We start from the raw sequence: 27,828 nt of genomic DNA on the forward strand, positions 1-27,828 counted from the left end.
GGAAAGGAATTGTAATTCCATGGAAGTTGAATTACTGGGAATAAAGTGGGAATTTAAATTCCAGTGTTTGGTTGACAGGAATAGAATTACTGGGAATTTCAATTCCAATGTTTGGTATACATGGGAATTGAAAGGGAATAAGTAGTATAAAGTCAAAAATGTCCATTATTGTTGTTAGACATTAATTTTAGGTTAAAAAGGGAATGGGTAATTTTGACTCATCACTATCTTTTTTTTCCAGGAATTAAAATACCAGGGGGGGACATGGGATTTTAATTCCATGAAAATGGGGGAATTGCAATTCCATGGAATTACAATTCCCTCCAACCAAACTACGGAATTTAATGGCCTTTGGAATTAGGTGGGAATTAAGTGGGAAAGGAATTTAAAATCCCTCCAACCAAACGCCATGTAAAGAGTGAGGACGATTAACTTGTAATTATTGAGAAATCTTGATAATTAGTAAGCTTAATTGGTTTGTCTTGATATTAAGATTATGAACATATTTTAACTCCTAAAAGTATAAAACAAAAAAGGTATCTTGGAGAAAAAAGAAGAACATAATAATAACAAGCTAATAAGTTTGTTATTAAGAATAGAAATCCATGTTTGTTTTGATATATTAAGATTAGAAATCTATATTTGTCTTAATATTAATTATGATTAGAAATTCATTTTTGTCTTGATATTAAGATCAGAAATCTGTGTTCTCATGATATTAAAATTAGAAATCTACATTTGTCTTGATATTAAGATCAGAAATTCATATTTGTCTTGATATTAAGATTATATAAATTCGTGTTTGTCTTAATGTTAAAATTAAAATTCCATGTTTGTCTAATATTAAGATTAAAAATTCATAGTTTGTCTTGATATTAAGATTAAAATCTATGTTTGTCTTGATATTGAGATTAGAAACAGATTTTGACCCCTAAATCTCAATAAAAGCATAAAATCAAAAAATATCTTGTAGAGAAAGAGACACCAACATTAAGAAAGATTCAAACCACATGACAACCAAAAGTTCAACTACTATATATCTACGTTGTCACACTAGTTTGACAACTTGCTAATGAGATATTTATTTATCATGCAAGACCGAAATTCACACTATATGATAGATTTCAGTGATGCAATATACTTACCACATCTCTTCATGGTAAGTCACGGTGTCACGTCTCAAATCGAGCAGGAACTGAACTCGGCTAACCTGACCGACGCTCGACACTATACAAATAATTCCAACTTTGTACACCAAATACGTTCTCAAAGGGACACACACACACACACACACACACACACACACACACACACACACACACATATATATATATATATATATATATATATATATATATATATATATATACACGCACACAAATCTACAATTTTTTACTTGATTTAACCAAAGAATTCGTAATTTTCCATGTAAAAACTCCCATGTCTTATTATCTTGTCATCCTATATATATTCATGTTGGATTAAGACTGAATGGGCTAATATTCAACAGGCTAGCCCATTACTTTAAATATTAAGGCCCATTTACCATAAAAATCTTCAATACCCATTTTCTACCCCAAAAATAAAAATAAATAAATAAATAAATAAAATCTTTCCTCTTCTCCCTTCTCCCTCTGTCTCCCAGCGGAAATGGCTTTGCTGAGTTCACTCTCCTCCCTTGCCCGTGCAGCAGCACCTTCTCCACTGCAATCTTCGACGCATTTTTATGATGACGTCAAGCACCTGTCGTCATCTTCTTCGCTCTCCGGCAGCCACCTTACTTCCCTCCACCTTTCTCCCTCTGGTACGTTACTCTTCCGGCATTCCCTTGGGTTTATTCCTTATACATAAATAAATATATACATGTGTGTGTGCTATTTTAAGCTTTGGTCTTTGGGATTTGTTCATTTGGGGTTACCCAATCTTGAATTAGTACACTAATGAGCTGTGAATTGTGGTAGTTTTAGATGTTCTGAGCTTGATGATAATATCCTTTTGTTGTGCTCAATTTTAGATAAAAATTCCAACTTACATAAGAGGTTTGTGATATCTGCGAAAAGAATATCGGGTTTGGAAGAGGCCATAAGAATTAGAAGGTATTACTCCATTTTTCTTATACTACAGTATGTTTTTTTTTTCTTGTGGCAGCATTCATTATGTGTAATAATTTGATCTTCTGTACTATGGTGATGTACAAGACATATATGATTATCAGGCAACACCTTTAAGCGAATTAATGGCATCATTTCAATTGAATGTCATAGAGTAGCAAATTTTCTTCCTCCATGCTCTTTTTGCAATGTGTATATTGATATATTCTCCTTGGTAGTTACTGTTTTCTGAAATTTAGGAACTTCAAATGAATGCTGAAATTGATCTCTTTTAGTAAGTTAGCAATAAATTACAAGTTCAGAAGCTGTAAACCTGTGTTTCTGCACCATGTTCATACCTAAATGCTGAATGATTGACTAGTGTGACAAACTGACAATAAGGAATAATGATGTGAAGCCTAAAAGTCATTCTGCTTGTAGCCCTTGGAATTCATCATTAATTTCCATGTCTTTTTGAGTTTTGGTTCCACTAGTGTGTCTCATTACTTGAGGTTCAGTTAACTTCTTGCAAAATTTTGATTAATTCGTATTTCATGGGAAAAGAGGGAAAACATAAACTAAACGTTGTTTGCTGGAACAGGGAGCGTGAACTTCTTGGTTCTTCTAATAATCCTAAGAGAAGGCTGCCTTTAAAGCGAGGGCGGGTATCACCACGGCTTCCTGTGCCAGATCACATACTGAAGCCCCCTTATGTAGGCTCAAGAGAGTTGCCAGAGATCGCAAGTGAACATCAAATTCATGATGCTGAAGGAATTGCTCATATGAGAGCAGCAGGTGAGCTTGCTGCCCGGGTGCTAGAGTATGCAGGAACATTGGTTAGGGTAAGATATTTGACACCCATTACTTAATTTTCAATATTGATTATTTTCAGACTACTTTATTTCTACTAACTATAGAATATGAGAAATCAAGTATCAAACTAATTCTAAATTTTTATTGAAAGAGAGTATGGCCCTTTTCTTGTTACAAACATTCATCTGGCCTTTTTCATTCTTTGTGGAAAATTCAATTTTTCTGTAACTTATTGTGTGGGGGAATGGAATTCATTGCCAAATGCTTATGTTTGTGATAACAGGAAACATATCACACTCATTAAAACCCTGGATAAATCACTCATTTCTTGATTTATTACTTAAAACCTTTAGTATGCCATGTTGCTTACAAACTCTCATGTTTATTATCAGCCATCAGTAACGACAAATGAAATAGATAAAGCCGTACACCAAATGATTATTGATGCTGGTGCTTACCCTTCACCTCTGGGCTATGGGGGTTTTCCTAAAAGTGTGTGTACATCAGTCAATGAGTGTATGTGCCATGGAATACCTGACTCTCGCCAGCTACGGGTAGGTGATTTTCCATTTCCACTTTTGCCAACTCAATTTACTTCTGATCACTGAAAAGGAAAAATACTGATAATGCAGGATGGTGACATAATAAACATTGACGTGACAGTATACTTGAATGTAAGTTGTGATTATACATATTGTGTTTTATTGATTCCTTGTGTGTTTCCAATAAACCTCTTGTTACAAAGTTCACGGTGTTTGGTCTATTTGTCAGGGTTATCATGGAGACACATCAAAAACCTTCTTTTGTGGCAATGTCAGTGAGTCCATGAAACGACTTGTGAAGGTATATCTTTTTGCTAACTAAAGAGATAGCTTATAGTAATTTCCTTAATTAGAAACTCATGCCAGCCAGAAAACATGATCCAGAGTTGAGCTTTAGCCATTGATATTTGTTGAAACTTGAAAGCTTGCTGTTTCAGTCACACGCTATTGACATTGTCTCTAAAAATTAGCCATTGAATAACCATTCTGTTTCTTTTTTCTTCCTTACGCAAGTTTTCTATTGTAAATACACGTTTCTAGATTCAACATACATGAATGAAGCTTTCTCTATCTTCCATCTTCTACACCATAAACACTTAGCAAATCTCATAGATTTATGATCTCTATAATCTTGAAATCTCTTATGGCAGGTGACTGAGGAGTGCATGTATAGAGGAATTGATGCTTGTCAAGATGGTGCCCTGTTTAGGAAAATTGGGAAGAAAATCAGGTGTTTTTATCTTGTGAACATTATCTTTCCTCTAGCACTTCTACCGGCACTTTGTAATTCAATCTCCTTTGTATTTTGTATATATAAACCACTAAAATATAGAGAAATACTATTTCCAAAGATCTGTTAATCCCGTGCAATTTGCATACAAATACAATGGTTTATGGTTTGATACATGATATTGATTGTTTCTAAAGTTATTCGGGGTTATGTTTCAGTGAACACGCAGAAAGGTTTGGGTATGGCGTGGTGGAACGTTTTGTTGGACATGGTGTTGGGACCATATTTCATTCTGAGCCACTCATATTTCATCATCGTAAGTACCTTCCAATTTGGTTCACTTTGACACACCGCCATGCCATATTGACATTCCTTCCATCAATTCTATTTGCGGTGCCAGTGCTTACTAATTATGATTTATGAAAGCTATGCAACTAAAGATGCTTGACTTCACTAAAATCCCTAAGAATGTTATTGGCCCTAAATTGGCTCATTGTGGTGTAAGATAGCACTAGTTTGTGAATGTCAAATCAAACATTGCCTTTCTTTGTAACGTACTGGTTTTCTCTGTTTTTACAGGTAATGACAAGTCTGGTTGCATGGTTGAGGGGCAAACATTTACAATTGGTGAGTGCATTTTCTTTGGTTTGTTGCACGAGTAATGTGTTTGTTTTACTTTTCCTCAAAACCGTACCCCTTTATCTCTCACAAAGAAGTCCTATAGTCATAATGTCAATGAGAAAGTTGCATTTTCTGGTCATTCAAAATGTGATGTCGGTTTAACTCGGGTGGATCTGTGTGGTGATTACTGCAGAACCAATTCTTACGCTGGGAAGCACAGAGTGTATAACCTGGGAAGATAACTGGACAACTCTGACAGCCGATGGAAGCCCCGCTGCACAATTCGAGCACACGATTCTGATTACAAAGACGGGGGCTGAAATTTTAACGAAATGCTAACCCGAGTCAGTTTTATTAGTAATCGAGGCTGGTGATATTGTGGTTATAACTTATAAATGCTGCATTGCATTGCTTTCTCGTCGAATTTAGTACAGGCAGAATGAGCAGCTGCACCACATAAACTTGCACGCGATGAAGTACAGACAAATGCACCGAGAGAGACACATGGGCTAAATGTACAATGTTGGTGGTTCCTGTCGCACCAGAATCTGGATATGGATTGAACATTATATCTTCTGAAGATTCACATGTTTGTAATTCATTTAATGAGTAGTAGGTGTTTGTTAAGGTTTATTTAATGACAAGTTGGCGATATGTATGATGATTAGTTGTGTCTAGTAAGATGACAATTGATTGATCGGATCGGAGTAGCGTAACTCTCGTCTCTTGAGAGATGTAATTTACCTCGATATAGTTTAACTGGTTGATTAATTAAAAAAAAATTAATATATTTATTTTATTACACCAGCCTTAATCAAAATTTTAGTGTAAGGATGATTGAGCTATGGGGATTAGAGTGCAGTCTTTATTTAAAATGCGTAGCCGACTCGAACAGCACAACTACGGGCAGATGAATGTGTCAACGGTCGATTCGTACGTGTCATCCACTCGCAGACTAGGCAAGTCGGGCGGAAATTGCGATTTTGTTGGCCCTTGTACACCGCGAAAAGCCAACATCTTTTTTCCGCGTTCAGTAGGGGGCCACAGCCTTACGCGGCGCTTTGGTGCGCGTGTGCACGCTTTAGCTGAAAAGATTCCTTCTCTTTCTCTTTTAAGATCCAAGGCCCTCGTGATTCTCCAACGCTCCCGACAGGTATATTCCAAGCAATATATACACGTGATGGATTTTAAGGGATTAGGTGAAGTGAAACTCCATTTTCACCCTCTATTTCTTGTGGGAATTCAATTTTACCCCCAATGTTACCTTTGATTCTTCACTTTTACCCCTTTTGAGTTGACAACGACCTTAAACACCAAACTCCAAGAAAACTCTTGTCTTTCTCCCTTATTTCCTGCTAATATTTTAGCATATAGAACATTTGTCAGTTTCAATTTTTTTTTTTTTAAACAAAATTAATTTTACTTTAGCGAAAAGATAAGATTCATAATCTAATTTTTATAAATTCAATGACTATAACTAATTATCTACTATACTCATGCTATAGTTGTATTTTGCAGCTTTAATTGAATTGAAAGTGCTATAGTTATAATTTATGACAATGACAATGATATATAATTAATGGTGGTGATATGATTTGTTTCCTATATTTCCAGTTGAACTAAAGTAATAATCGGTTACAATGTGGGAATAGTCAATTTTAAATAATAATTTTTTAATAAAAAATATGTATGACTTGTAATATTATTATTTAAAAATTTTTAACCTGATTGATTTATCTTGGAACATAGCACACCATGGCCCACTGTGTGCCTAATAATTATGTGGTCTATTATTTTGACAAGTTAATAACATATATAATTAAGTGTATGTACGAGATAATAAATTAATATGGAGTACATTTTAATGTTGTTTAGAGGGTTTAATCAATTTTTTCTGGTGTAATATGAAAGCTAACAAGATTTATATATTATAAACAAATCAAAACAAATATGGGATAATATTTTAAACAAGGTGGTATTAAATTAAAAAATTGTAATCAAGATTATCTTAAATTGCGTAGAGATTATCACTTAAAGAAGCCAATTAAGGTCACATCAGGGAAGAAATTGAATTGAGAATTGAGAGTTGGAGATCTGGTGTTTCTAATTGTAGGAAATTAAATCGGCCCCTAGCCCCTCGGAGTTGTGAAATGGCAATTTTCAGTTCTGCCAGTTCATAGTAATTAAAAGGGTTGCCAGAGGACAAAACCCGCAAGTTGTGGGGCAAAGATCATAAATATGGCAACCAAAAAAAAGGATATTATTTCTTATTAGTCATTGATCTTATCTGTTTGCCGATGGGTCACGTCAATCCCAAGAATCACCTTCGAATATTCAACAGCACATTTCTTTCTCTGTGACCAAAAGAGAAGAAAATAAAAAGTTAAACGTGTACGAGTATTAAAGATTCCTTTCGTATGTGACGCCCCGACCTCGATCCAACATCCTGCGGCGACCTCTATGCATGTTTTCACTCATGTTATGCCATTCTTAACTTGCTTAATTTGCAGTTTGCAGTGAGTAATAGAATTTGTAGGTCCTAATTTTTTTTATTTATTTTTTTTAATATTTGGATCGGAGTGCATGCTTTGGAGATCTCAAGAATAATACTTGTGCTACGTTACTTCCAGTATACGTAGCAAAACCTTGTTATAATTTATAAGTCACAAAATTTATTGGAATCGTTATCATAAATTGGAATGCTCTCGTATTTGTATTTATCAAAAGATTTAAGGTATAATTGAAGATATATTTGAGCAATTATTTTAGTCTTAAATGATAAATAATGCATGTAGTCAAGATATTTTATAAATTTATATATAAAAAATAAACTAAATTTCGCGACAGTCATTTCTTTATAATATGTCTTTGAGATCGAACACAGTAGTCAGTACAATAACAAAACAAGTTGGTATTGTGACAATTGACTAGTTCATAACATCATGGTAGAAAATGGATTGTGAAGCAAGCTAAGCTCATTTAGAAACAATTGCATATATCCTTGGTTTTAAAAGTTTATTCCATTTAGTGATTCTATTAGATCCCATTGTCCTAATTTTTTCCACCAGATCCTTCCATTCCATGCGACGACAAAAAACCTGCCCCCATTTAATCCCCCCGGCCCCCTTCCTCAGCTCCCACGACAGAAACCCACAGTTTAATGTCCTCAACACATCTAACAATTAACACAAAAACAAAAAAAATTCGCAAGAATTAAGAAATCAACCAACCATAAATCTCCATTTCAGCCATGTTGATCACCATCCATGATCCTGCTGCTAGCACCAATTACCCAGAGAAAATGCGAAGATGCCAAGAATATATTGAAGCCCTTGAAGAAGAACGCCGCAAGATTCAAGTTTTCCAACGTGAACTCCCCCTTTGTCTTGAGCTTGTCACTCAAGGTACGTACCCCATTTGCGTATATATATAATCGCACGTGGTTTTTCAAGAACTAACGATGTTCATCTGATTGTTAAGATTAGATCATGATCATATATACTTACACATATGTAGTAATTTCCAAATTTGGAAATAACCATTCTAATTTATTTTTCTTTGTTTTTGGAAACTTTGAGCAGCGATAGAGGCATACAAGCAACAATTGTCGGGAACGACGACTGAGTGTAATTTGAATATTGGGCAATCTGAGTGTTCTGAGCAGACTACATCTAGTGATGATGATGAGGGTCCTGTGTTGGAAGAATTTATTCCTTTGAAGAGGGCTTCATCATTATCTCAGGACGAGGAAGATGATGAACAACAATCTCCTAAATCGGCAAATCATAGGACTGATGATGATGATGATGATGACAACAATAATAATGGTGATTCCAGTGATTCCTCCAAAGATGGCAAGGTTTCCAAGAAACAAGATTGGCTTAGATCTGCCCAGCTTTGGAATCAGTCATTCACAGATCCAACCCCTAAAGAGGTAATCTCAGCTCTCTTCCAAACTAATTAACAATCATCTCATCTGCTTAAATTGCATCTATCTATCTGAGTTAGCTAAGGTTTCTTTACATGTACTGTTTATCTTTATTTTATTGTATTTTTTAATTTTTTTTTTGTTTCTGTTTGCGTGGATTAATATAGGAATCTCCAAGCAATTGCAAGGTGGGAGTGAAGAGGAATGGGAGTGGAGGAGCGTTTCATCCGTTCAAGAGAGAGAAGAGCGCCGGAACAAGCAGTCCCGCCGTGCAAACGCTAGACAGTACGACGGCCGGCGTGGGTAACGGCAGCGGAGGTGGCGGCGGTGGAAGTAAGAAGGAAGAAAAGGAAACACAGTCCCAGAGAAAGCAAAGGCGGTGCTGGTCGCCGGAGTTGCATAGAAGGTTCTTGCAAGCCCTCCAACAACTCGGCGGTTCACATGGTACGGTTGACGACAAAACTCCTCAAATCACAAATTTTAATTTACAGTGAATTAATTATTTCCGTGAATAAATAGTAATAAAGCTAAATTTCTACAACGCCTTAATATTTAAATTATTCATTTCCATAAACAAAAACTAATTTTATTTTCAATAATAAGTAATGTCATATTATTATTTAGCATTTAAATCTTATTTTGCTAATAAATTGTGCAGTTGCCACGCCAAAACAGATCAGGGAATTAATGAAGGTGGATGGTCTTACAAATGATGAAGTTAAGAGCCACTTGCAGGTTTGTGAATATAGACTATTATTATTATTATTATTATTATGGAATGGAGTTTGCAATATATAGATATATAGCCTTTAATTTGTAGACTGTAGAGAATCCAAGAATGGCAATAAATAGTATAGTTGAACTTTAACGTTGTTGTTACTTAGCTTGTACAAGAATGGATCTTAGATCTTCGCGCGGTATTCTAGAAACCACAAGAATATTCCACTATTTTATGTTATTTTCTTTTATTTACGGACTACATTATTTTTAACGAATGAAATCCTCCTATGTTACAGAAATATCGGCTACATACTAGAAGACCAACTCCGTCCATTCGTAACAACGGTAGCCAGCAGCAAGGACCACAATTTGTTGTGGTGGGGGGAATTTGGGTGCCGCCACCGGAATATGCAGCAGCGATGGCACCTCCGCCGACGTCCGGTGAAGCTGCCACTTCAAATGGAATATACGCGCCGGTCGCCACCACACCAAAACAAACTCAACAAAATAGAACAATTCCATTCTCCGGTGAGAAAGGCGGAGCACGGCGTTCTGACTCACCCTCCACCTCTTACTCAACGCACACCACCACCACTTCTCATTCTTCCTAAGACTAATCATTTTTCATTGTACATTTTTTTTTTCGAGTGCACGTGTAAAAGAGTTAACATTTTTGCAATTAATCGTCTGAATCAGCATGTAATATTAATGGGTTACATATTATATATGAAATATATAAATAAAGAAGAAATTATAGAGTTGTTTTTTATTTCAAATTTCAGATTTTCCTACCTTAGCGTGTTTAAATTTCTTAATTTTATGTTATATATATAATAATAAAAATTTACATGAAATTTCTAAATATTTTTGAAGAGTTTAATAATGACCTTAAAGTTAACATAGATGACTTTTTATGGAGTATAATGAACAAAAATAATGTAAATGATCAAATGTTTAATTTGTACTGAACAATTAATATTTTAAGTGTAATATCATTATCAAAAGGACCATCACATTAATTCATATGTATCAAACCACGTGTTTTTTTTTTTTTTTTTTCAATTATACATGCTTAGATTATCTTTAGTTGCAATCAAAAGTAATAGAATATATTATTAATTATGTTGTTTTAACTTATATAATATTACGATAAATCCTTATAATACTTACTGATCAAATCAAATATATTTTGATTGATATATACTTTATTTGAAATTTGACTATCAATAATCAAGACATGTCTCCTCTCTTCCTTTTGTGAGCTAGTTAGCCTGTGTTTTTACAAATTTACATGCATTTGCTACAATGTCTTGGACGACTTTGAATTGATATTCACCTTTGTTCCACTTTAATATATAATAATAAATTGATATTGTTAAATCATGAGTTAAAACTATTAAAAATTAACGATAAGTATTAGCGCATTATAAGGCTATACATACATAGAATCATTCCAAAGAATATTAATCAAGAAAGGATAAATAGTAGAATTCCGATGTTAGATTCTTGATGAATGTAATTTAGGATGCGACAGATTGCAGTCTAATGCTTTCTTTGGTAAGTTTAAAAGAATTGAAAGTATATATCCATTCCAGTTTAGTTGACGCATAGTAGGAGAAATATAATCTAATTAAAGACAAAAGACAACTAATGAAATAACAATAATTTTATCATTTTATTCCACCAATGCATAGCAAACGATTAAAAAAAAAAAAAAAAAACAGACGACAAACTTAAATTATTAAAGATTTGTTGGGAAAAATATATAGGCATAATCATTTGTTTTTAAAGGCTGGCAGTGGAATATTCTTGGCATAAGAAGAATATGCATCCTTCTATTATTATTAAATTACAAAAGTACTAACCACTAAATTACACAAAAGATTGTGAATTGTGATGGCTACATCTTGTGTAGTACACGTACGTTTGATTGGGCAAATATATTCTCCATTTTTTTTTTTAATCTTCAATTAAGAATATTATTCCAAAGAGATATTCGAAAATTTAAGAATCTTACCTAGTCGGAGATTCCCTTCATGGCATATTTTGGCATGTTATGACTTGAACCATAAATCTTTGAACAAAACATTGACCCGTACGTGTTTGCAGATTTATTGTCCACTTAAAATGAAATTATAAAAAGTTGCATGACATGATCAACATTGATATCAAACTTGAAGTTACGAAACTAAACTCATGAGAGGTAGCTTTAATGTTGTTTGAAGAGGAGTTAGGAGTTGAAACAAAGGATGTATAACATTAAATTAGGGGAAACAAAATGTGTCTCTTGAGAAAACAAAGTACTAAATTACTACAATTTCCTTGGTGTCCTACAAAACCATGAATTCATTTCTGAGCCTCTGATAAAAATACAGTGAATGTGCTCCCTTTCAACACACAAACAAAATGTGTCTCTTATTTAGTGCGAGCTGTATGTATATGCAGATGCCGGGGAGTTATAAATGTTGCGTTCTGGAGACTGGAGGGAAGGAGGGAGGGAGGTTATCTATCAATAGTCCATTCCGCCCATTCCACCACCCATGGCGGGCGTTTCCTTCTCCTCCTTGGGAAGCTCGACGATCACAGCTTCTGTGGTTGTCAGGAGGGAAGACACGCTGCAAAGAGCATTAGGATAGAGATAAGCGTGCGTTCAAAGAGAGAGAGAGAGAGAGAGAGAGAGAGAGAGGAAAAACAAAATGAGTTTTGGCTCACCTGGCAGCATCAACCAAGGCTGTTCTTATAACTTTCAATGGGTCAATAATGCCAGCTTTCACCATATCCACATATTCACCTGTTGCATATGGAATGGAATGTATGTATTCTTAGACATACATATTTCGTTCTATTATATGTAGAGTAGAAGAAGCAATGGACAGTGGAATGCAATATCGTTCATATACCTTTTGCTGCATCATATCCGAGATCGGGGTTATCTTGCTCCAATAGCTTACCCACAACAACAGCACCTTCTACTCCAGCATTAGAGGCAATTGTGTAAACTGGCGTCTGCATTTAGGAAATTGCATCCGTTGGTTAGGGAAACAATTGGATTGTTTCACTTTGAAAGCTGTATAGAAATGATAACTAAGGTTAGAAACCCACCTTAAGGGCATTCTGAATAACTTGAACACCAATCTTCTGATCAAAGTTGGCTGTGGGCAACTTATCCAATTCTTTTGATGCATAGAGAAGTGCAACACCACCGCCAGGGACAATTCCTTCCTCAACAGCAGCTTTTGTGGCATTTAATGCATCGGTAACTCTATCTTTCTTCTCACCAACCTCGGCTTCACTGGCACCTCCGATCTGCAGGTTGAAAAATAAATTGGTTAACTTAAGATGGATAAGCAACAAAAACATGATGGACAACTTTAGTGCATACCTTTAATACAGCCACACCACCAGAAAGCTTTGCTAATCTTTCTTGCAACTTCTCCTTGTCATAATCAGATGTGGTTAATTCAATTGCTGATCGAATCTGCCAACATAAACACCACAAAATGTTACCATGAAGACATTCAACTACAGCTTTTAAATTCACATCACAATACTGATTGTTTATATCTATACACAAATGTAACCATGGAGACATTCAACCAGCAGCTTCTCACACAAACCTGTTCACATCTTTCTTCAATGGACTTTTTCTCTCCCGCACCATCAAGAATAACAGTGTCATCCTTTGATACGGTGACCTGAAACAATAATTTCCCTTGTTAGTAATTTAGTACCAGTGATTCAGTGAACTACTGGGGAAAATCAGATAACTATGTCAATTTATGCGAAGAACACATACACTAAGGAAATAATTCTTAATTGGGAAGGGAAATGTACTACCCAATGAAATAAGGAAACTTAAAATAATTTAAAAAAATAAAACACCTCAAATTCAAGTATTGATTTACCTTTTTACATGTTCCTAGCATTTCCAGATCAACATTTTCGATGTTCAATCCAAGCTCTTCGGTTATTACCTGATTAATATAATGCAAACCTGTTTAGCAAGTGTTAAAAGCATATGATTTAAGGGGATGACAAGAACAGTTCTCACTTGGCCTCCTGTCAGCGTAGCAAGATCTTGAAGATTGGCCTTCCTGTTTTCACCAAAGCCAGGAGCTTTTATGGCACAAACCTGCCAATTATTTTCATATCAGAATTCAAATAATTGAAACCACAGTAATCATGATTAGGTCTAATCCTTGGCTAAGTAATACCTTGATTCCAACACGAAGTTTGTTGAGGATAAGAGTCGCGAGGGCATCGCTATCCACATCTTCAGATACAATCAAGAGGGGTCTTTGTCTCTACAATAATATGGAGAGAGGCATAAATCTCCAAGGCAACTTTTACAGTAAGCCTATATCATTATCAAGAATTTGAAGAAAGAACAACACCTTCAAAGCCAACTCCAAGATTTTCACAATAGCATTTATGCTTGAGATTTTCTTCTCATGGATTAGAATGAGAGGGTCATCCAACTCCTGCAAATTGGGAGAGTAGCAGAGTAGTAAGCAAGTATTTATGAAGAATTATGCTTTGTATGTAAATAATAATAATTGCATAGTACACCAGCCATCAGATTATGAAAACTTACACATTTCTGGTTCTTCTGGTTTGTAATGAAATATGGAGAGATATAGCCCCTATCCAGCTTCATCCCCTCCACAACTTCCAGCTCATTTAATAATGTCTTTCCATCCTAGAATAGATGCAACCACAACATAAAGAAATTAATTTGTGTTGTTCCTTTTAGCAATGTTAATAGTGTTAAGAAAACAAATACAAGCACTTACTTGAATTGTGATGACACCTTCCTTGCCTACTTTCTCCATAGCCTTAGCAATTAGCTCACCAATCTCTCTCTCCCCATTTGCAGAGATTGTCCCAACCTGTTAGTGTAAGAAATTAAGGAGCATTACTGAGAAAATGACTGGAGATAGAAGATCTACACAGTAAGAACTTGATATCATTTGTAACTATTCAATAAGTTCATGAGAGAAGTGAGAGTTGGGAAGAAGGGGAGTCCAGATATATAAGACTCCTAGTGCATACAGAATTTTACAGAGACAATAGTGCAGGGTAATGTACATCTATGTTTTGCACCAAGAACTTATAAGGCTTTAGATGCACAACACTTAAAAACTGATAGTGATACCTGGGCAATTTCCTCTGATGTACTAATCATCCGGGCTCTGCTCTTCAGGTTTGTTACAACAGAATCAACAGCCATGGTAATGCCACGTCTCAAATCCATCGCATTCATACCAGCTGCAACTGACTTACAGCCCTCAGCGAATATTGCCCGGGTGAGGACTGTTGCACAAGTCGTACCTGGTTTGGGGAGAATGCATCCAAGCTAATAAGTTGGCATATCTAAAGCATGTATGTGAAATGCACTTTGAAATAGGCCTAGACTCACCATCACCAGCAACATCATTAGTAGCATTAGCCACTTGCTTTACAAGGCTTGCTCCAACATTCTTGACTTTGTTATTGAATTCAACACTTTTTGCAACAGTGACACCATCTTTTGTCACTTTGGGAGCACCCCAACTTTGTTCAATCACAACATTACGCCCCTTAAGAAGTGAAAAGAAAAATCTGTTAACGCACCCATACTAACAGAGTATCCTATTAAAAACATTCACAGAAATTAGTTCCCTTATATTCACAACCAAGGCCCCAACCTTACAAACAAGGCAAAAGCAATAACACTGGAACTCTCTCCCCTTCCATCTCTATCTCTATTAGAGGACCAACACTCAATGGTCAATAGAATACATTGCAGAACTGAAGAAATTTATTTGATCCAGTGTTCTCTAATTCAATGATGTCAATAGATCAAAGGGCAATGCACTGAATTTTGTTTCAAGGGAACAATTTGATAAGACAAAATCTAATCTGCTAACCAACTACAAAACTTAAGGTAAAGTTTACATAAAACTCCCCAACATTGATGGTAAAAAATTCTTTAAAATAGAAACTGAGCCAAGTCATCCTAATTCGATCTTTGTAAAGTTTGTTGCTTCTTAAGCAAATGATTTACTCTGTACAATATTCTTAAAAAGTATAAGCACAACTACCATAAGGAAATAAGTAGGGAACAGATTAGTAGAAAATGCCTCAGACCCAAAGAATTCTCAAGTTGAACACTTGAGACAAATACCGAATTACAAGTTAGAAACATAAAAAATAAACACTTTACTTGTCACAGCCTCAACAAAGATCACATCTTTAGAGTAAAATGTTCAGTTCAAAAAGAATAAATGCAATACTTTATGGATTTAACACAAAGGGAAACTCTCATAAACAACACCCCATGTGAAAAAAAACGTTTTCTAAAGACAAAATGATACCTTTGGACCCATGGTGACTTTAACTGCATCAGCAAGCTCTTCTACACCCTGGAGCATCAATGCCCGAGCTTCCACTCCAAATCTTATATCTTTGGCAGCATAGTTTCTACTCCAACTTAAACTACTACCAATCTGGATATTAAAAATTGCATTTTAGGGACAAAGCCATCACATTATACAGAATATCCCAATGCAAAACCAAACTTCAAAAGAATCCGATCTACTGAGAAAACAATAAAGTACCTGTTGGGTGCTGTTCTTAGCGACCCTGTAATCATAAAAAGTGGAGGTTTTAGCAAAATGCAGATTCTGCAAAATTCAGAAAGAACTGGGATGGGAATTGAAACGTTTTCAAGACAATACCTGGCCTTAGAGGCAAGATTTGCTGCAAAACGATACATGATTTTGACGAGAAGTTTCCGCTGATGATAGAAAGATTCAGTTATGTGGACGAAGAGATAGCAGAGCAAGAAGTGCGGTTGCAGTGAAGCAGGGGGTTATATATGACTAGAGGCAGAGAAAAGTCTAGAAGGAGGAGCTTCTAGGGTTTTGGGGGTTTATCTTGTTAAGGGTTTAAGTTTCAAACCCTCGAATGCTATACGGCAACGGTTCTACCTATATATGACAATTATCAATTATGTATGGCAATGAGTCGGATAACACTAAAAAAAAAAATCATAATTATTCATTATTGATATAGAATGAGTTTAGATAAATAAAAAATATTTGGTATTAGTATAACTGAGAATACTTGTACACCATATTGTATGTGTGAGCATATATGTATATCTGTTTTATAATCTTAAAAAAAAAATTGATCAAATTATAAGATAATTCTACTAACTTGTTACTCAAATATTGTGGGTTTAATCTACCTGCATTTCTCTATTTCTGAGGTTGAATTTCCGAACAACTAGGTTGGACGTTCTTAGTAAAAAACTAAGAGTTACATTAGTTATTTAGTTAGCCATTACTTTAGCGATCATTAATTGGCACAATCGACTTAACTACCTAGTTATGAGGGTATGATGAGTTCATATTTTATTAGATATTTAATATCATTTTTATGCTCAAAATGTAATTATCATATTTAAAAGATTTCTTGTTTGCGTTTTTGTTCAATTAGGTACAATTTAACTTGATCAAAGCAACTGAGTGATTTTCATGCAATATGGAATGATAGAAAATTATTTGGAGCATAGAAGCATCAAAGGAAAAACAAGAATTGGACCAAGAGTTACATTCCAGGGTTGTACATGGTGTATACCTTAGTATAAAAATAGTACGACGAGTTGTCTAGAATGTTGGTAGCAGGCGTCATATGGGGTACCATATGACTGTATGATTGGTTGTGCACATCAAAATTTTGTTCAAGATAAGTATCTACACACAAGTCTTCCATTAGGGTGCTATGTTTATACAAAAGAGAGACCAATAAGAATAATATTGTGTATATATATGTTTATACGTAATTATGCATACAAACATTGAGTACTTTAAAAGTAAGCTATACTAGAAGACAAGTTTGATTGAATTAGAGTTGAAGCAAACCTTTATTCCATATTGTTCCCAGCACTTTCATGAGCTATATAAAGATGCATAAATAACACAACTTACCAGCCCGGCCATTTGTTTACTAGTAGTCTCTAACTTCTCTTCCCTAAAAGAGAAAACCAATATATTCTTGGCTAGAATACATACTTAATTAGCATTCTAGTCGGCATATCATAACCACCAAGTCATGGATGACCTTGATGAGAGTATTATCATGGAACATGTTATAGCTACACACGCTTGCAGTGGTGGTATCAATTTTAATTCAAAATTTATTTTTGATTATGTGGAGAAGGTTTTCAACATTAACACGGTTTGTCATACTACACCTATTACTACTTTATATTTATTATCTATTATGAAAAAAGGTTTATTGAAATTTATCTTTGATGTATTTTATATATCTCAAGATCAGATGATCGAAGTTATATTATACCATCTAACTTATTAGTTTGTATGATGCTTCCATTACTTTTCTTTTATATGGATATATATATGGGGTTTAGGATCTTGGCGAAACCACGCAAGACAGCCTAAATACACAATTAGAGCTCACTCATGAGGACTTTTCATATCAAATTAGACAACTTTCTTCTGAGGTGATTCTTCAATTAACCTTTAATTTGGTATATGTATATACTATTATGAAATATGCATGAAAGCTGATTTATTGAGATGTGATGTGTGATTAATGTTACAATAATAAAATTCAAAATCTATTTTAATTTTCAGATATCATTTAAGAGTTTGAATGAAATTGATGGTCACCGGAACACAATCTGTCTACTAGACATGTTATCAGCCTACACCTGGGAGGCTAAGCCTGTCATGATGTTGGCAGCTTTCGCTGTGATATATGGAAAACTCAATATTCTTCTTCCCCAACAATGCTATCAGAACAGAAGATTGGGCATTTTCAAACAAGCATTGTGTCCTACACCATCTTACACTAATATTGAGAAGTTAGTTAATGGTGATTCCATCAAACTCATGCTAAATCTTGCCAAGTGTGTGGTTCATCTTTATCAACTCTCATCTTCCTCTCCACCACAATCACTAATTCTGGCAAATTATTGGATTACAAGAAATGTTCTTCATTATGCCCATCAAATTCTTAGCTTTGAGTAAGATCAAGTATCTAATTTATTTATCATCATATATATATATTAGTGCTATATATTCTCTATTGGTATTCATTTTCAGGTCCAAAAATGAGGTAACAGAAGAATCCACTTTAATTGACAAAACTAAAAGCATACTCTCTGTTTGCTGCCAACTACTAGGTTGGTCTCTGAAACCAAATTCATACTTTGTGTGGTGTCAATATTTATACACATTCATAATGATGGCGGAAGAGTGGGAATGATATTAATAATTATGGTTTGTTATGTGCAGATGCAAAAAGGATAGATAAATCTTATGAGGCGTTATTGCACGCTTTTAGTCATTCTTCTAACAATTTGGAAGTTCTCAAGTTAATTTTCAATGTCACAGATGATGAAGCTATATTTTATGGACATCAGGTAATTTAATATATATTTTAACAAAAAATGAAGATTAGTACTTCTCTTAGCCTTGTAATAGTGGGATATGAGTTTAGTTTATTGGTTCAGTATGCAGTCACCATGGTTTACATCTTCCAAAATGTCCTGTCCAGCCGAAATGTTGAAACTCTTGGAATTAGAGATTCAACCTTTGTGAGAAGAATAGTGGGATATTATCCCAACTAGAAGTTAGATTATTAGTTAGGTTTTTTTTTTTTTTTAGTTAAATAATATGGTATTAGTGATTATGATTTTTTGTAATTAGAGAAGTGGCCACCGAATAAGTCGTTTCGAGAACCAAGGACTGGTACTGATGATAACTTCAAGCACAAATGTGTCTGATATTATCTTTCTTGCCAATCAGTTGCGGAAGAACAAATACGTGCGAACCATTTGGATTCCTATAGTAGATTATCCTAATATGTGGAGTAATGAAAACTCAGATTGGAATCTCAAGTTATTTGATTGCTGCTATCGTGTTGATCCACTGGAAAAGATTGCACCACAATTTATAAGATTTGTCTTGAAGACATACTTTCCACCCTTCCAAATTGGGGGAGAACCATTCGTTATTTCATTGGATAATCGCGGAAGATTGGTTCATTTTAATGCGTTCCACATGATGATGACATGGGGAAGCAATGAGCTTGATGTTCCTAGTGTTACCGATGGATCTGATTTATACTTGTCATTATTACAAGACATGAAGAAGATGATCTTACGTGCTGGTGTTAATTATGTGATTGATGATATTGACAACAAGATCAATATTTTCGCCGAAGACTTTTATAGAAGGATCAGTAATTGGACGCGTGATATTAATTCAGAAATGAGTAGATCGGTAAGTTTATTCAATTCTAAACTTTTACTAATGCAACTACTTGCAACTATATATCTACAATACAATTAACACTTTCAAAAAGGTGCAACAAATTAGGTATTAACTATATATCTACAGTACTATAATCGATGACTAAATTAAGTATTAACTCATTTTAATTATATTTGTTATACTATTTTCACTCGATAGGTTCGTTCCTACAACTATACAAGCAGCAAAGAGAAAGCACTTTGGAATGCAGAAACTTGGTCTGTTAATCTTGTCATATATCCTTCCCGGTTCAGCAAGATAAGAGGATGGGTAAGTCCATTTTCAACTTATTACCAAGTCTGCAACTACATATAACGGTATAACCTTGTTTTATAATTAAACCCCCCAACATTTTATTTTTAAAGTGATTTTATTAAAAAAGAACGAAATAAACATTCGCATCATTTGATATTTTCATGTTTGAACTTCAAACTGAACATTTTATAACACTATAATCTTTGCTTGGATAGAGTGAGCAGGGAGAATGCATTTTCTTATATGGAGGGAATAACATTAAATGCGTTGAAGAATTTGCAACAAAAATAAAGGAAATTAGTTCCAAGATCCAATTGGAGATGAAGTTGGCATATGTTGGAAAAAGCATAAAAGTTAAGTCCGTGGTTGAGAATATAAGTGATTATGTCCATAAGAGTAGAGACTCTCGGAGTTTTTGGCTACGACTTCGAAGTGTGTTGGTGTCAAGAATCAATTATTTGAATGAAATTGGCATTGATGAAAGGGGTGACAACATTGCTAAAGGACTCAAAAAATTGCTAGCTTATGAAGCTAGGGGTACAACAGTTGGAGGATGGGCACTGCTAAGTGAAGGAAAAGAAGTGATTGTGTGTGACCTAACAGATAAAATATTGGCAGTGATGAACAAATATGAAACATGGAAAGACAATGTGCCCAAACAAGGTTTCAGCCAAGCATTCAAAGACTGTTATAACAAGATTACTTCTTTGTCCCCTTCTTCTAAGCATCACAACCCATGTTGTGCTGTTGAATATCCACTCACTTTAGGTCACATCCCTGAAAACATGGAATGTCCTCAATGTTTTCACAACATGCATAGATTTATCACTTTCACATGTTGTCATCATCTTAACTATTATGAGAACAACTTTTACTAGCATACAATTTTAATCTATTCATATGTGTATTCCAAACTTGATATTAGCTTGGGCAAATTGTTATTTATCAGTTTCTACAATATCCCCGACAAGTTACGTTAGCTCAACTGGCGAGTTTGAAAGCGTCGATGAAGAGACCATAAGTAAACCCCATCTTAAAATTGTTCAAAAGGGCAAGAGGAAAAGTGACCTTAGGCCGGCTGTAGTAAAACCGTGTCACATACTCCGTGAGCAGAACACACACCACAGCAGCGATTACATCGTTCACTCCTAAGGCTCCAAATGACAGGGAGATAGTTTGCGCCACGTAGAATCCACCCAGCAAGGAGATGCCTCCGAAAAGAGCCCTTCGAGAAGGGCTTTTGAAGTAATTTCTTGACACCTCGGGCAGAATACGAATGATGTCAACCAACCGTCGAGGCCCCTCGTTCTCTTGCACAGCTTGGATCAATAGCCTTGATGAGGATTGCAGAACATATGTCCTACTCCTAGATGATCTTCCTCTGGGGATTGGAGCTATGCCATACTTGGTGGAGGTAATAGATGTCGAACTCAAACAACAAAACATTTTCTATGCCTCTAAAGTTGGTTCAAAACATTCTTTGGCCCTACAATAACATTGATTCATAATATGAAGTTATTATCATCCTCAAAAGGAAAGAACAGGTAATACGAAAGACAGAAAAACAATGTCAGAGACACATACTGCAAAAAGACAGAAAAGTAAACAAGTAGCAAAACAAGGGAACTTCATGACAAACTTTTCTTTTCAATTGTTTTCAGAGTTTAATAATTTGGTCATATATACAAGAACAATGTAATCCAACATAGATTATATGAACTAACCAAAAACGGATAACCAAAAAAATATTAGCATGTAATTATTGATCTCAAACATTTTGCATTTTAAACTACTTAAGTCGCTATTCTCCTTCAACACTAGCTTAAAATCAGGTAGTAGTGTCATCTAACTCGAGCTTTTTCAGGGAATTGATCAACTTTGGCTAAAACTAATGTCCACAGAACTTTGGGAGCTGCTGCTAGTAGCACCTTCATTATCTTCAATTTAACTAATCGAGCGCGTCCTTGAATATTGATAAAATTATGAACAGCACACAAAACTATATGTTAATGTTATTCTCCTTGAACAACATATCCTCAATTTCAATAAAATTATGAACTGCTAGCAAAATCATATCGGTATCATGAAATTTGGCATTCAAAACAATGTTCTACTCCTGCTGTCAAATCTTTAAAATAAGTACACTCAGTAGAACTGCTAGCAAAATCATATCTTCAAGTTCCTCCCTTTAAGCAGGCTACGCAAATTTGAATTAAAATTAGCATAAAAATGGTGTTGGAATAGTAGCTAAGCTATCAAATCCGAGCATTTATTCATTAACTGGCAACTAATTTTTGGAAAGAAAAAGTAGAAATGCAAATGAATGGGAACGCGAAGTATGATTCCAAGGAAACCGGAGATTTAACTTAAGACAAGTGCTGGGCACGGCTAGCCACCTACTTCTCCGCCGTCCCCGCTTCAAAATATATTAATCGAATATACTCGAAACCAAATTAATCAAAACCGAAAAAAATTAAATCAAACCCGATATTGAAAATTTCTAATTTAAAAGCAAGCTGAAGTTGAGGCGATTGAAGAAAAACGCATACCTGTATTGCATTCACGCCCGGAGAGCGCGGTTATGGGAGCGGCGGTGGCTGTGGTTGAAATGTACTGAGTAGTAATCTAAGAAGCTCAGATTCGAGGATATAATAGTAAAAGAATCAATATGTACACCTTTGGAAGCTAACTAAACAACAAGCCTACAGCTGGAACAAACATAAAATTGTCGAATATTACAAATACTGTCCTCCTTCAAAAAGATCTCCATGGAGTGTGGGCAAGTAAAATCTCCAGTTTAAATATTATCCTTCAATTTAAGTGTGGCAAAAGTTATTGACTTGTACCACTTGAAACTTACTCAAAATTAGTTAACAAATCCACACAATTGATACTCAACCTCAAAGTTATTGGGCTCGTTTGGTAAATGACATTTTGACCTTAGTCAAAACACGAAACTAATTATTTAGTAAAATTACGGTTTAGAGCCTGCCATAAACGAGATTGGTTAAGCACTTGCTCTTGCAAAATAGGGGTTTTTGGATGGGAGGACTAGTCCCCCATTACCATTGATAGAATCTTTGATTGAAATATGTACAAGAAATTATTATAAATTTATTATTAATTTGTTTCTACACAGTACTACATTGTACATTTATATTTGATTGTTCTCAACATTCTTAAATGATACACCCTCCACATTGTATGCACAAAACAAATGAAAATTGTTGTTAATGGCACAACTAGGATTCATTGGTGGGAGGTGATATATCCAGAGGTACTCCTGGAGTAGGTTCAAGAACCTTTGCAGATGGTAATTCCTTTGACAAAATCTCCTGAGGCATTATGGAACACAAAGTTATGGCTCCTCATCATCAGAACTCAGAAAACACCATTTTACCAAGAAAGACATATATACCTTAAATGATTCTATTGTCCCCTCAGCCTGAACGAGACTAGCAAGAATCCCTTTGCTATCAAGGTCTCCGTTTTTCATGGCTACAATGAACCTGTGAAAACCAACCAGACACCGATGTTTATTTCTGACTTATTGTAAGTTCTGTTTCTATGTTCAAAAGCAAGCTGCTTTAAGTAACTTACTTGGCAGAGAGGAGCTTTGCGAGCTGAACCGCATCTTCTTGTCCAGAAACCAATGTGAAGTTCGGTAAAAGTTGCTTTATGACAGGAGTGATAACGATGTCTGCTCGTTCTTTTTCTAGGAAAGTCTTGTTGTAGACGCAATGTGGTTCGTAATATAGAGTAAGCGCGCCTTGTGGAGAAGTGACAAGATAACTGGAGCATATAATTAGGTACAGAAAAATAAGCTAGGTTTCTAACTTTCTATTGCCAGAGATTGAAGACAGACTGAACATATAATAGGCAGAATGTGTACCCATTCTCAGGTCGCTGCCAAGGAGGACCAAGAACTGGCCCGGCAGTCGCCCTCACTTTAACTCTAAACCCGTTGCTCGCTTCAATATCGTAGTCCTGACCAGGTTCCAAGTATGTGACCTAACAAGATTTTGAAACAAACATTAAAAAAACTACTTCATAACGTAAGAGAAGGCACACTGCATAATAGTGATGTTGCAAGAACATTTAACATAATTTTCATTGTTCTTGATATGTTATTTATGTTGAATGCAGAAAAATTAAGAACATACAAGCTAATTAATGCATCACCTACATCGCTGAAAAGAGGATCCAACAGTCCTTTTGCATTCGGAGTTGCAATAACTCTGAGATTTGGCGACTTCTGAGAGAGGGGCCTTAAGGTGTTGAGATGACAATGATCATCAAGGCTTTGTGTAATCAGTAGATAATCAACTTCTGGAAGATCATCAAGCTGCTCTAAAATCACTAACTTTTCAGTCCTAAGTAAAGAATTTAAAACAACTACAACAAATTCATAAGAAAAGATACTAATCACTGCCTAATATTAATAACATAAGAAGAAACAACAAAAAGTACCTGGAAATTCTTCAAAAACTTCTTGGCAGCATCATAAAGCAAAGGAATCCCAAAATCCAAATTACCTACCAAAATAGGATCCACCAATATTTTTACCCCTCCGACTTCCCACAACCAAGTATTTCCCTAGTCAAATTAATATGAATTGCACAACAATCAAACCTTTGGGGAATGAGAAATTAAGCAGAAAACCCATTCAATAGACATAAGAATCTAACCTCCAAGTAAGTTAATTTGAAGACATCAATCCCAGAGTAATTAGACTCCACAGCATTTAGGTCAGAAACCACAGCAGAAATGCCCTTAATCATCCTGCAAAGTAACTAAGTAAGTGAACATACCCCAATATAAAAATAGATTTTGCAATTCTTTCATACCCGGAATACCTACCTGGAACTTGAGGAATTGAGAGAAGTGGCCAAAAATGGAGTCTTTTGAGGTGTAATGAAATGGGTAAGCGAGAAAGGGGACATGTGTCTTCTTGTTGTACCGCAAGCTGGTTGGCAGGGGAAGCATGGAACTGAATTGCAGTGGAAAGCCATAAATATATTCAAGAAAAGAGAAATCTTTCTCTGTAGATTTTAGATCTTGTTGGATAGTTTTCACTTTGGAGGATGGTGTTTCTCTTTCTATGTTTATTTTAGCCACTCGAATGGGCATTTGGACTCTTTGACTGCGCTATTTTGAATGGTTTTGGTTCTGCCATTTGGCTGGACTTCTTACCGCCTAATTTATTTCAGTAGCAACTTTTTCTCCAGTAAATGGCATGCAAAGTTGCAAACTTGATAATTACCCAATAATTGTAATTATTTATTGAGAAGATTGCCAACTTCTTACATGTAACATTAATAACAGGTTTTCTTCGATTTTTCGTATGTATGTATGTATGTTCTTAAGTCCACAAAAACTGCTTTAATTAGCTATGCTTTCCTGGAAGGCAAAATCACATCTGTACAGGTTTCTTGACATCTCAAATTTTGAAAACTAGACTTCTCTCCCACTTCTGGGGTTGATAAGGTATGCAGCTAACAATTTTTACACCTTCAGGTGAGGGTAACTGATGAGGTGCCGGGATCTTTTGATGCCACACAACCTCGTTTTCACGTTCATACTTTTGGAGCAATGCAGTCATGCTATCAATTATCTGGTTGTAAACTGATCTCCATGACTCCTCTTTTGGCTTATGTTTTTGTTTACTTTTCAATGCAAAGTGAAGGACTCCAATGGCAGCTCCAGTTTGGCCATCATTCTTCAGACTTTGTGCGAGATACTTGTAACTCTCCAACTCGTGCAGGGTTTTGCAGCTTGAAATGTAATCCTGCATACACAGAATTGAAGATGATGGGAACAATGAGTTAATGAGTCAAGACCGATCGAGCAAAAACTATTGCACATATTAATTCAGTCCGATTCTGGTGAGGCATGCATACCATAAAGTGCGACGAAATATCTTTGCAGTTCTTGATTGCCACCTGCATATTACAAAGAGCTTTTTCAAGAAATTCACTAACACCATAATGCAGCTTTGCTAAAAGCCCTCCAGTAGTCCCTTTTTGCTCTGCTTTCATTGCAGCAACAGCCTAATAAAGTTTTTTGTTGCATAGAAAAAGAAAACAATTGTAAGAAAATTTGAAATTCACAATGGACAGACTGACCTTACGAAGAAGAGAGAAATTGAAATTCGTAAAGACTAACCTGGGCCTCAGCCAAGCAAATAAGGCTGAAAACAGCAGACACAGTCGTCAAAGCCTCTGGTGGCCGTTCTGGAGGCAAATTATGCTGCAAATTGGGAAGAACTTCATGAGCTATATGATGATAAACTCCTGCAGCTTTTCTGAAGAGAGAAGTAGATTGCACGAGATCTGTGAAATAGTAGAAATATATATAACATTATAAGAACCAACAACAAAAGATTTATATAGATTGCAGCATTGATAATGGGTGAAAATTAAAACTTGTACAAACCTGTGCATAGAACTTCTCTGGCCAAATCTTGGAGCAATGCACCATAAAGAAAAAGAGCCATCCCAAGCTCAAATCTCAAATCATTAATCTGATACAACTTTGGGCTTCTATTATTAAAGAAAGATGATGAAATAAGAGGACTACACCATGTTATCTTGAGGTCTGAAACCCAGCCAACTACACGAGGGTGTCCTTTCATCAAATCAACACAGCCAATTAAGTTTTCCAGCAGCGGCAAATACTGTTCCACATTTTTTATGTTCTGCAAGAGACCATAACCAAAGCATACAAAATCACAAATGTACTATACAGAGATTGAGATTGAGATTTTCAAATTACTAAAAAGAAATAATTACCTGCTCATAGCGAGAGGTCAACCCCCCAGACATTTCCCTTGCAATAGCCTCTGTGACACAGCTGTTCTTGTTAATAAACTCAATAGATCTCCTTCTACAACTTAATTCTTTCAGTTGCTCAAGGGTGCCAGGATCACTAGCCACAAATGCATCTTCAAATATGACCTATGAATATTTCCATAGCAAGAACTACTTAAAATTACAAGGAAACCAAAATTTGATGCATCATATACAGGGAACTACAAAGAAATAGTCAAATGAGAAATTTGATTAAAAAAAAATTCAGTATGTATTGCTCAAAATTAGGCTTTAAAGAAAGCCCAATCCAAGCATAAAGTAAGCAGGTGCTCTGTGCTCAGCTCACAAGAAAGGAAATCCAATTCTGAATAAATACATACATTATCCTAAAGACAAACAAGAAAGGACAAACAGTATCCTAACTTCAAGACTTCATGTCAAGTCAAGCAGATTAAGGAAAACCCAAAACTTATATCAAATTAAACAGTAAACTGCTAAATGAATCCCTAAGCAAAAGTTTGACTTTTATACTCAGAAACATTTCATTTATACCCACCCCACCCATATGAAAAAGAAATGAAATGCCCTCTAATTCACTGCTAAAACCATGCAATCAGAAAGCAACAGACAATCTAATGACTATGAACACCAAAATGAAAATGTATATCTGCTTCACAAATACACACAGATAGATATAAAGCATATATGCGATCTTTTGAATGTAGAGAAGAGGAAGGAGCTTACCTGAGAAGCTTTTAGCTTTGCCAGTCCTTGGAAATTGATCATCATCTTTAAAAAGTAGCTGCTGCTGACAGAAAAGTGAAAACCCAACAAGAATACCAGAAAACTAGATTCTAAAACTGGTATATATAGAAATTGCCACGAAACTGAGTGATCCCTATTCAAAAATTGGATCTTTAATTTTTGTATATTCATTCAACAAAAAGCTCTCTTTTAGCTGAAAACCGGCCTCTGAAACAGCGGTCGTTTTCAAC

At 35.3% G+C, this 27,828-nt stretch overlaps 7 protein-coding genes across 8 annotated transcripts; 3 read left to right on the top strand and 4 right to left on the bottom strand.

The window, feature by feature from the left end:
* The first annotated feature begins 1,600 nt into the window (after window positions 1-1,600).
* On the top strand, window positions 1,601-5,506 carry LOC109176271 (methionine aminopeptidase 1B, chloroplastic). The gene is made up of 10 exons (XM_019325733.1): window positions 1,601-1,804; window positions 2,015-2,096; window positions 2,692-2,932; window positions 3,296-3,457; window positions 3,536-3,577; window positions 3,675-3,746; window positions 4,096-4,175; window positions 4,394-4,491; window positions 4,755-4,802; window positions 4,990-5,506. Exons 1-10 carry the CDS (start codon window positions 1,651-1,653, stop codon window positions 5,133-5,135), a joined length of 1,125 nt encoding a protein of 374 aa, XP_019181278.1. The 5' UTR covers window positions 1,601-1,650; the 3' UTR covers window positions 5,136-5,506.
* Window positions 5,507-7,833: 2,327 nt separating this feature from the next.
* Window positions 7,834-10,220, top strand: LOC109175296 (myb family transcription factor EFM-like). The gene is made up of 5 exons (XM_019324537.1): window positions 7,834-8,200; window positions 8,378-8,730; window positions 8,892-9,168; window positions 9,383-9,459; window positions 9,741-10,220. The coding sequence occupies exons 1-5, from the start codon at window positions 8,047-8,049 to the stop codon at window positions 10,053-10,055; spliced, it is 1,176 nt and encodes a 391-aa protein (XP_019180082.1). The 5' UTR covers window positions 7,834-8,046; the 3' UTR covers window positions 10,056-10,220.
* Window positions 10,221-11,677: 1,457 nt separating this feature from the next.
* On the bottom strand, window positions 11,678-16,387 carry LOC109176191 (chaperonin CPN60-2, mitochondrial). Of its 2 annotated transcripts, XM_019325636.1 has the most exons (18): window positions 16,164-16,264; window positions 16,044-16,068; window positions 15,801-15,932; window positions 14,864-15,023; window positions 14,600-14,775; window positions 14,238-14,333; window positions 14,039-14,143; window positions 13,839-13,925; window positions 13,659-13,748; window positions 13,496-13,576; window positions 13,350-13,418; window positions 13,062-13,139; window positions 12,827-12,922; window positions 12,547-12,750; window positions 12,345-12,450; window positions 12,157-12,235; window positions 11,953-12,059; window positions 11,678-11,914 (listed from the first exon to the last, which is right to left on the bottom strand). In XM_019325636.1, the coding sequence occupies exons 1-17, from the start codon at window positions 16,199-16,201 to the stop codon at window positions 11,954-11,956; spliced, it is 1,728 nt and encodes a 575-aa protein (XP_019181181.1). In that variant the 5' UTR covers window positions 16,202-16,264; the 3' UTR covers window positions 11,678-11,914; window position 11,953. The 2 variants fall into 2 exon arrangements, with proteins under 2 accessions (XP_019181181.1, XP_019181182.1); XM_019325637.1 differs by having other exon boundaries at window positions 11,678-12,059; window positions 16,164-16,387.
* Window positions 16,388-18,467: 2,080 nt separating this feature from the next.
* LOC109175480 (protein SIEVE ELEMENT OCCLUSION B-like) lies at window positions 18,468-20,971 on the top strand. The gene is made up of 6 exons (XM_019324739.1): window positions 18,468-18,478; window positions 18,558-18,637; window positions 18,750-18,877; window positions 19,164-19,739; window positions 19,929-20,039; window positions 20,240-20,971. Exons 4-6 carry the CDS (start codon window positions 19,212-19,214, stop codon window positions 20,900-20,902), a joined length of 1,302 nt encoding a protein of 433 aa, XP_019180284.1. The 5' UTR covers window positions 18,468-18,478; window positions 18,558-18,637; window positions 18,750-18,877; window positions 19,164-19,211; the 3' UTR covers window positions 20,903-20,971.
* A 34-nt stretch (window positions 20,972-21,005) lies between these two features.
* On the bottom strand, window positions 21,006-21,470 carry LOC109175481 (uncharacterized protein ycf20). The gene has a single exon (XM_019324740.1). It carries the CDS (start codon window positions 21,468-21,470, stop codon window positions 21,006-21,008), a length of 465 nt encoding a protein of 154 aa, XP_019180285.1.
* A 1,638-nt stretch (window positions 21,471-23,108) lies between these two features.
* On the bottom strand, window positions 23,109-25,157 carry LOC109175944. Its single transcript, XM_019325329.1, has 8 exons — window positions 24,885-25,157; window positions 24,713-24,806; window positions 24,495-24,620; window positions 24,211-24,369; window positions 23,917-24,035; window positions 23,625-23,816; window positions 23,443-23,533; window positions 23,109-23,359 (listed from the first exon to the last, which is right to left on the bottom strand). The coding sequence occupies exons 1-8, from the start codon at window positions 25,034-25,036 to the stop codon at window positions 23,267-23,269; spliced, it is 1,026 nt and encodes a 341-aa protein (XP_019180874.1). The 5' UTR covers window positions 25,037-25,157; the 3' UTR covers window positions 23,109-23,266.
* A 123-nt stretch (window positions 25,158-25,280) lies between these two features.
* LOC109175943 (vacuolar protein-sorting protein BRO1) lies at window positions 25,281-27,818 on the bottom strand. The gene is made up of 6 exons (XM_019325328.1): window positions 27,578-27,818; window positions 26,816-26,980; window positions 26,460-26,721; window positions 26,190-26,356; window positions 25,925-26,074; window positions 25,281-25,812 (listed from the first exon to the last, which is right to left on the bottom strand). The coding sequence occupies exons 1-6, from the start codon at window positions 27,767-27,769 to the stop codon at window positions 25,465-25,467; spliced, it is 1,284 nt and encodes a 427-aa protein (XP_019180873.1). The 5' UTR covers window positions 27,770-27,818; the 3' UTR covers window positions 25,281-25,464.
* Window positions 27,819-27,828: the final 10 nt, after the last annotated feature.

Source organism: Ipomoea nil, unplaced genomic scaffold, assembly GCF_001879475.1.
Source record: "Ipomoea nil cultivar Tokyo-kokei standard unplaced genomic scaffold, Asagao_1.1 scaffold0688, whole genome shotgun sequence".
Taxonomy (NCBI): domain Eukaryota; kingdom Viridiplantae; phylum Streptophyta; class Magnoliopsida; order Solanales; family Convolvulaceae; genus Ipomoea; species Ipomoea nil.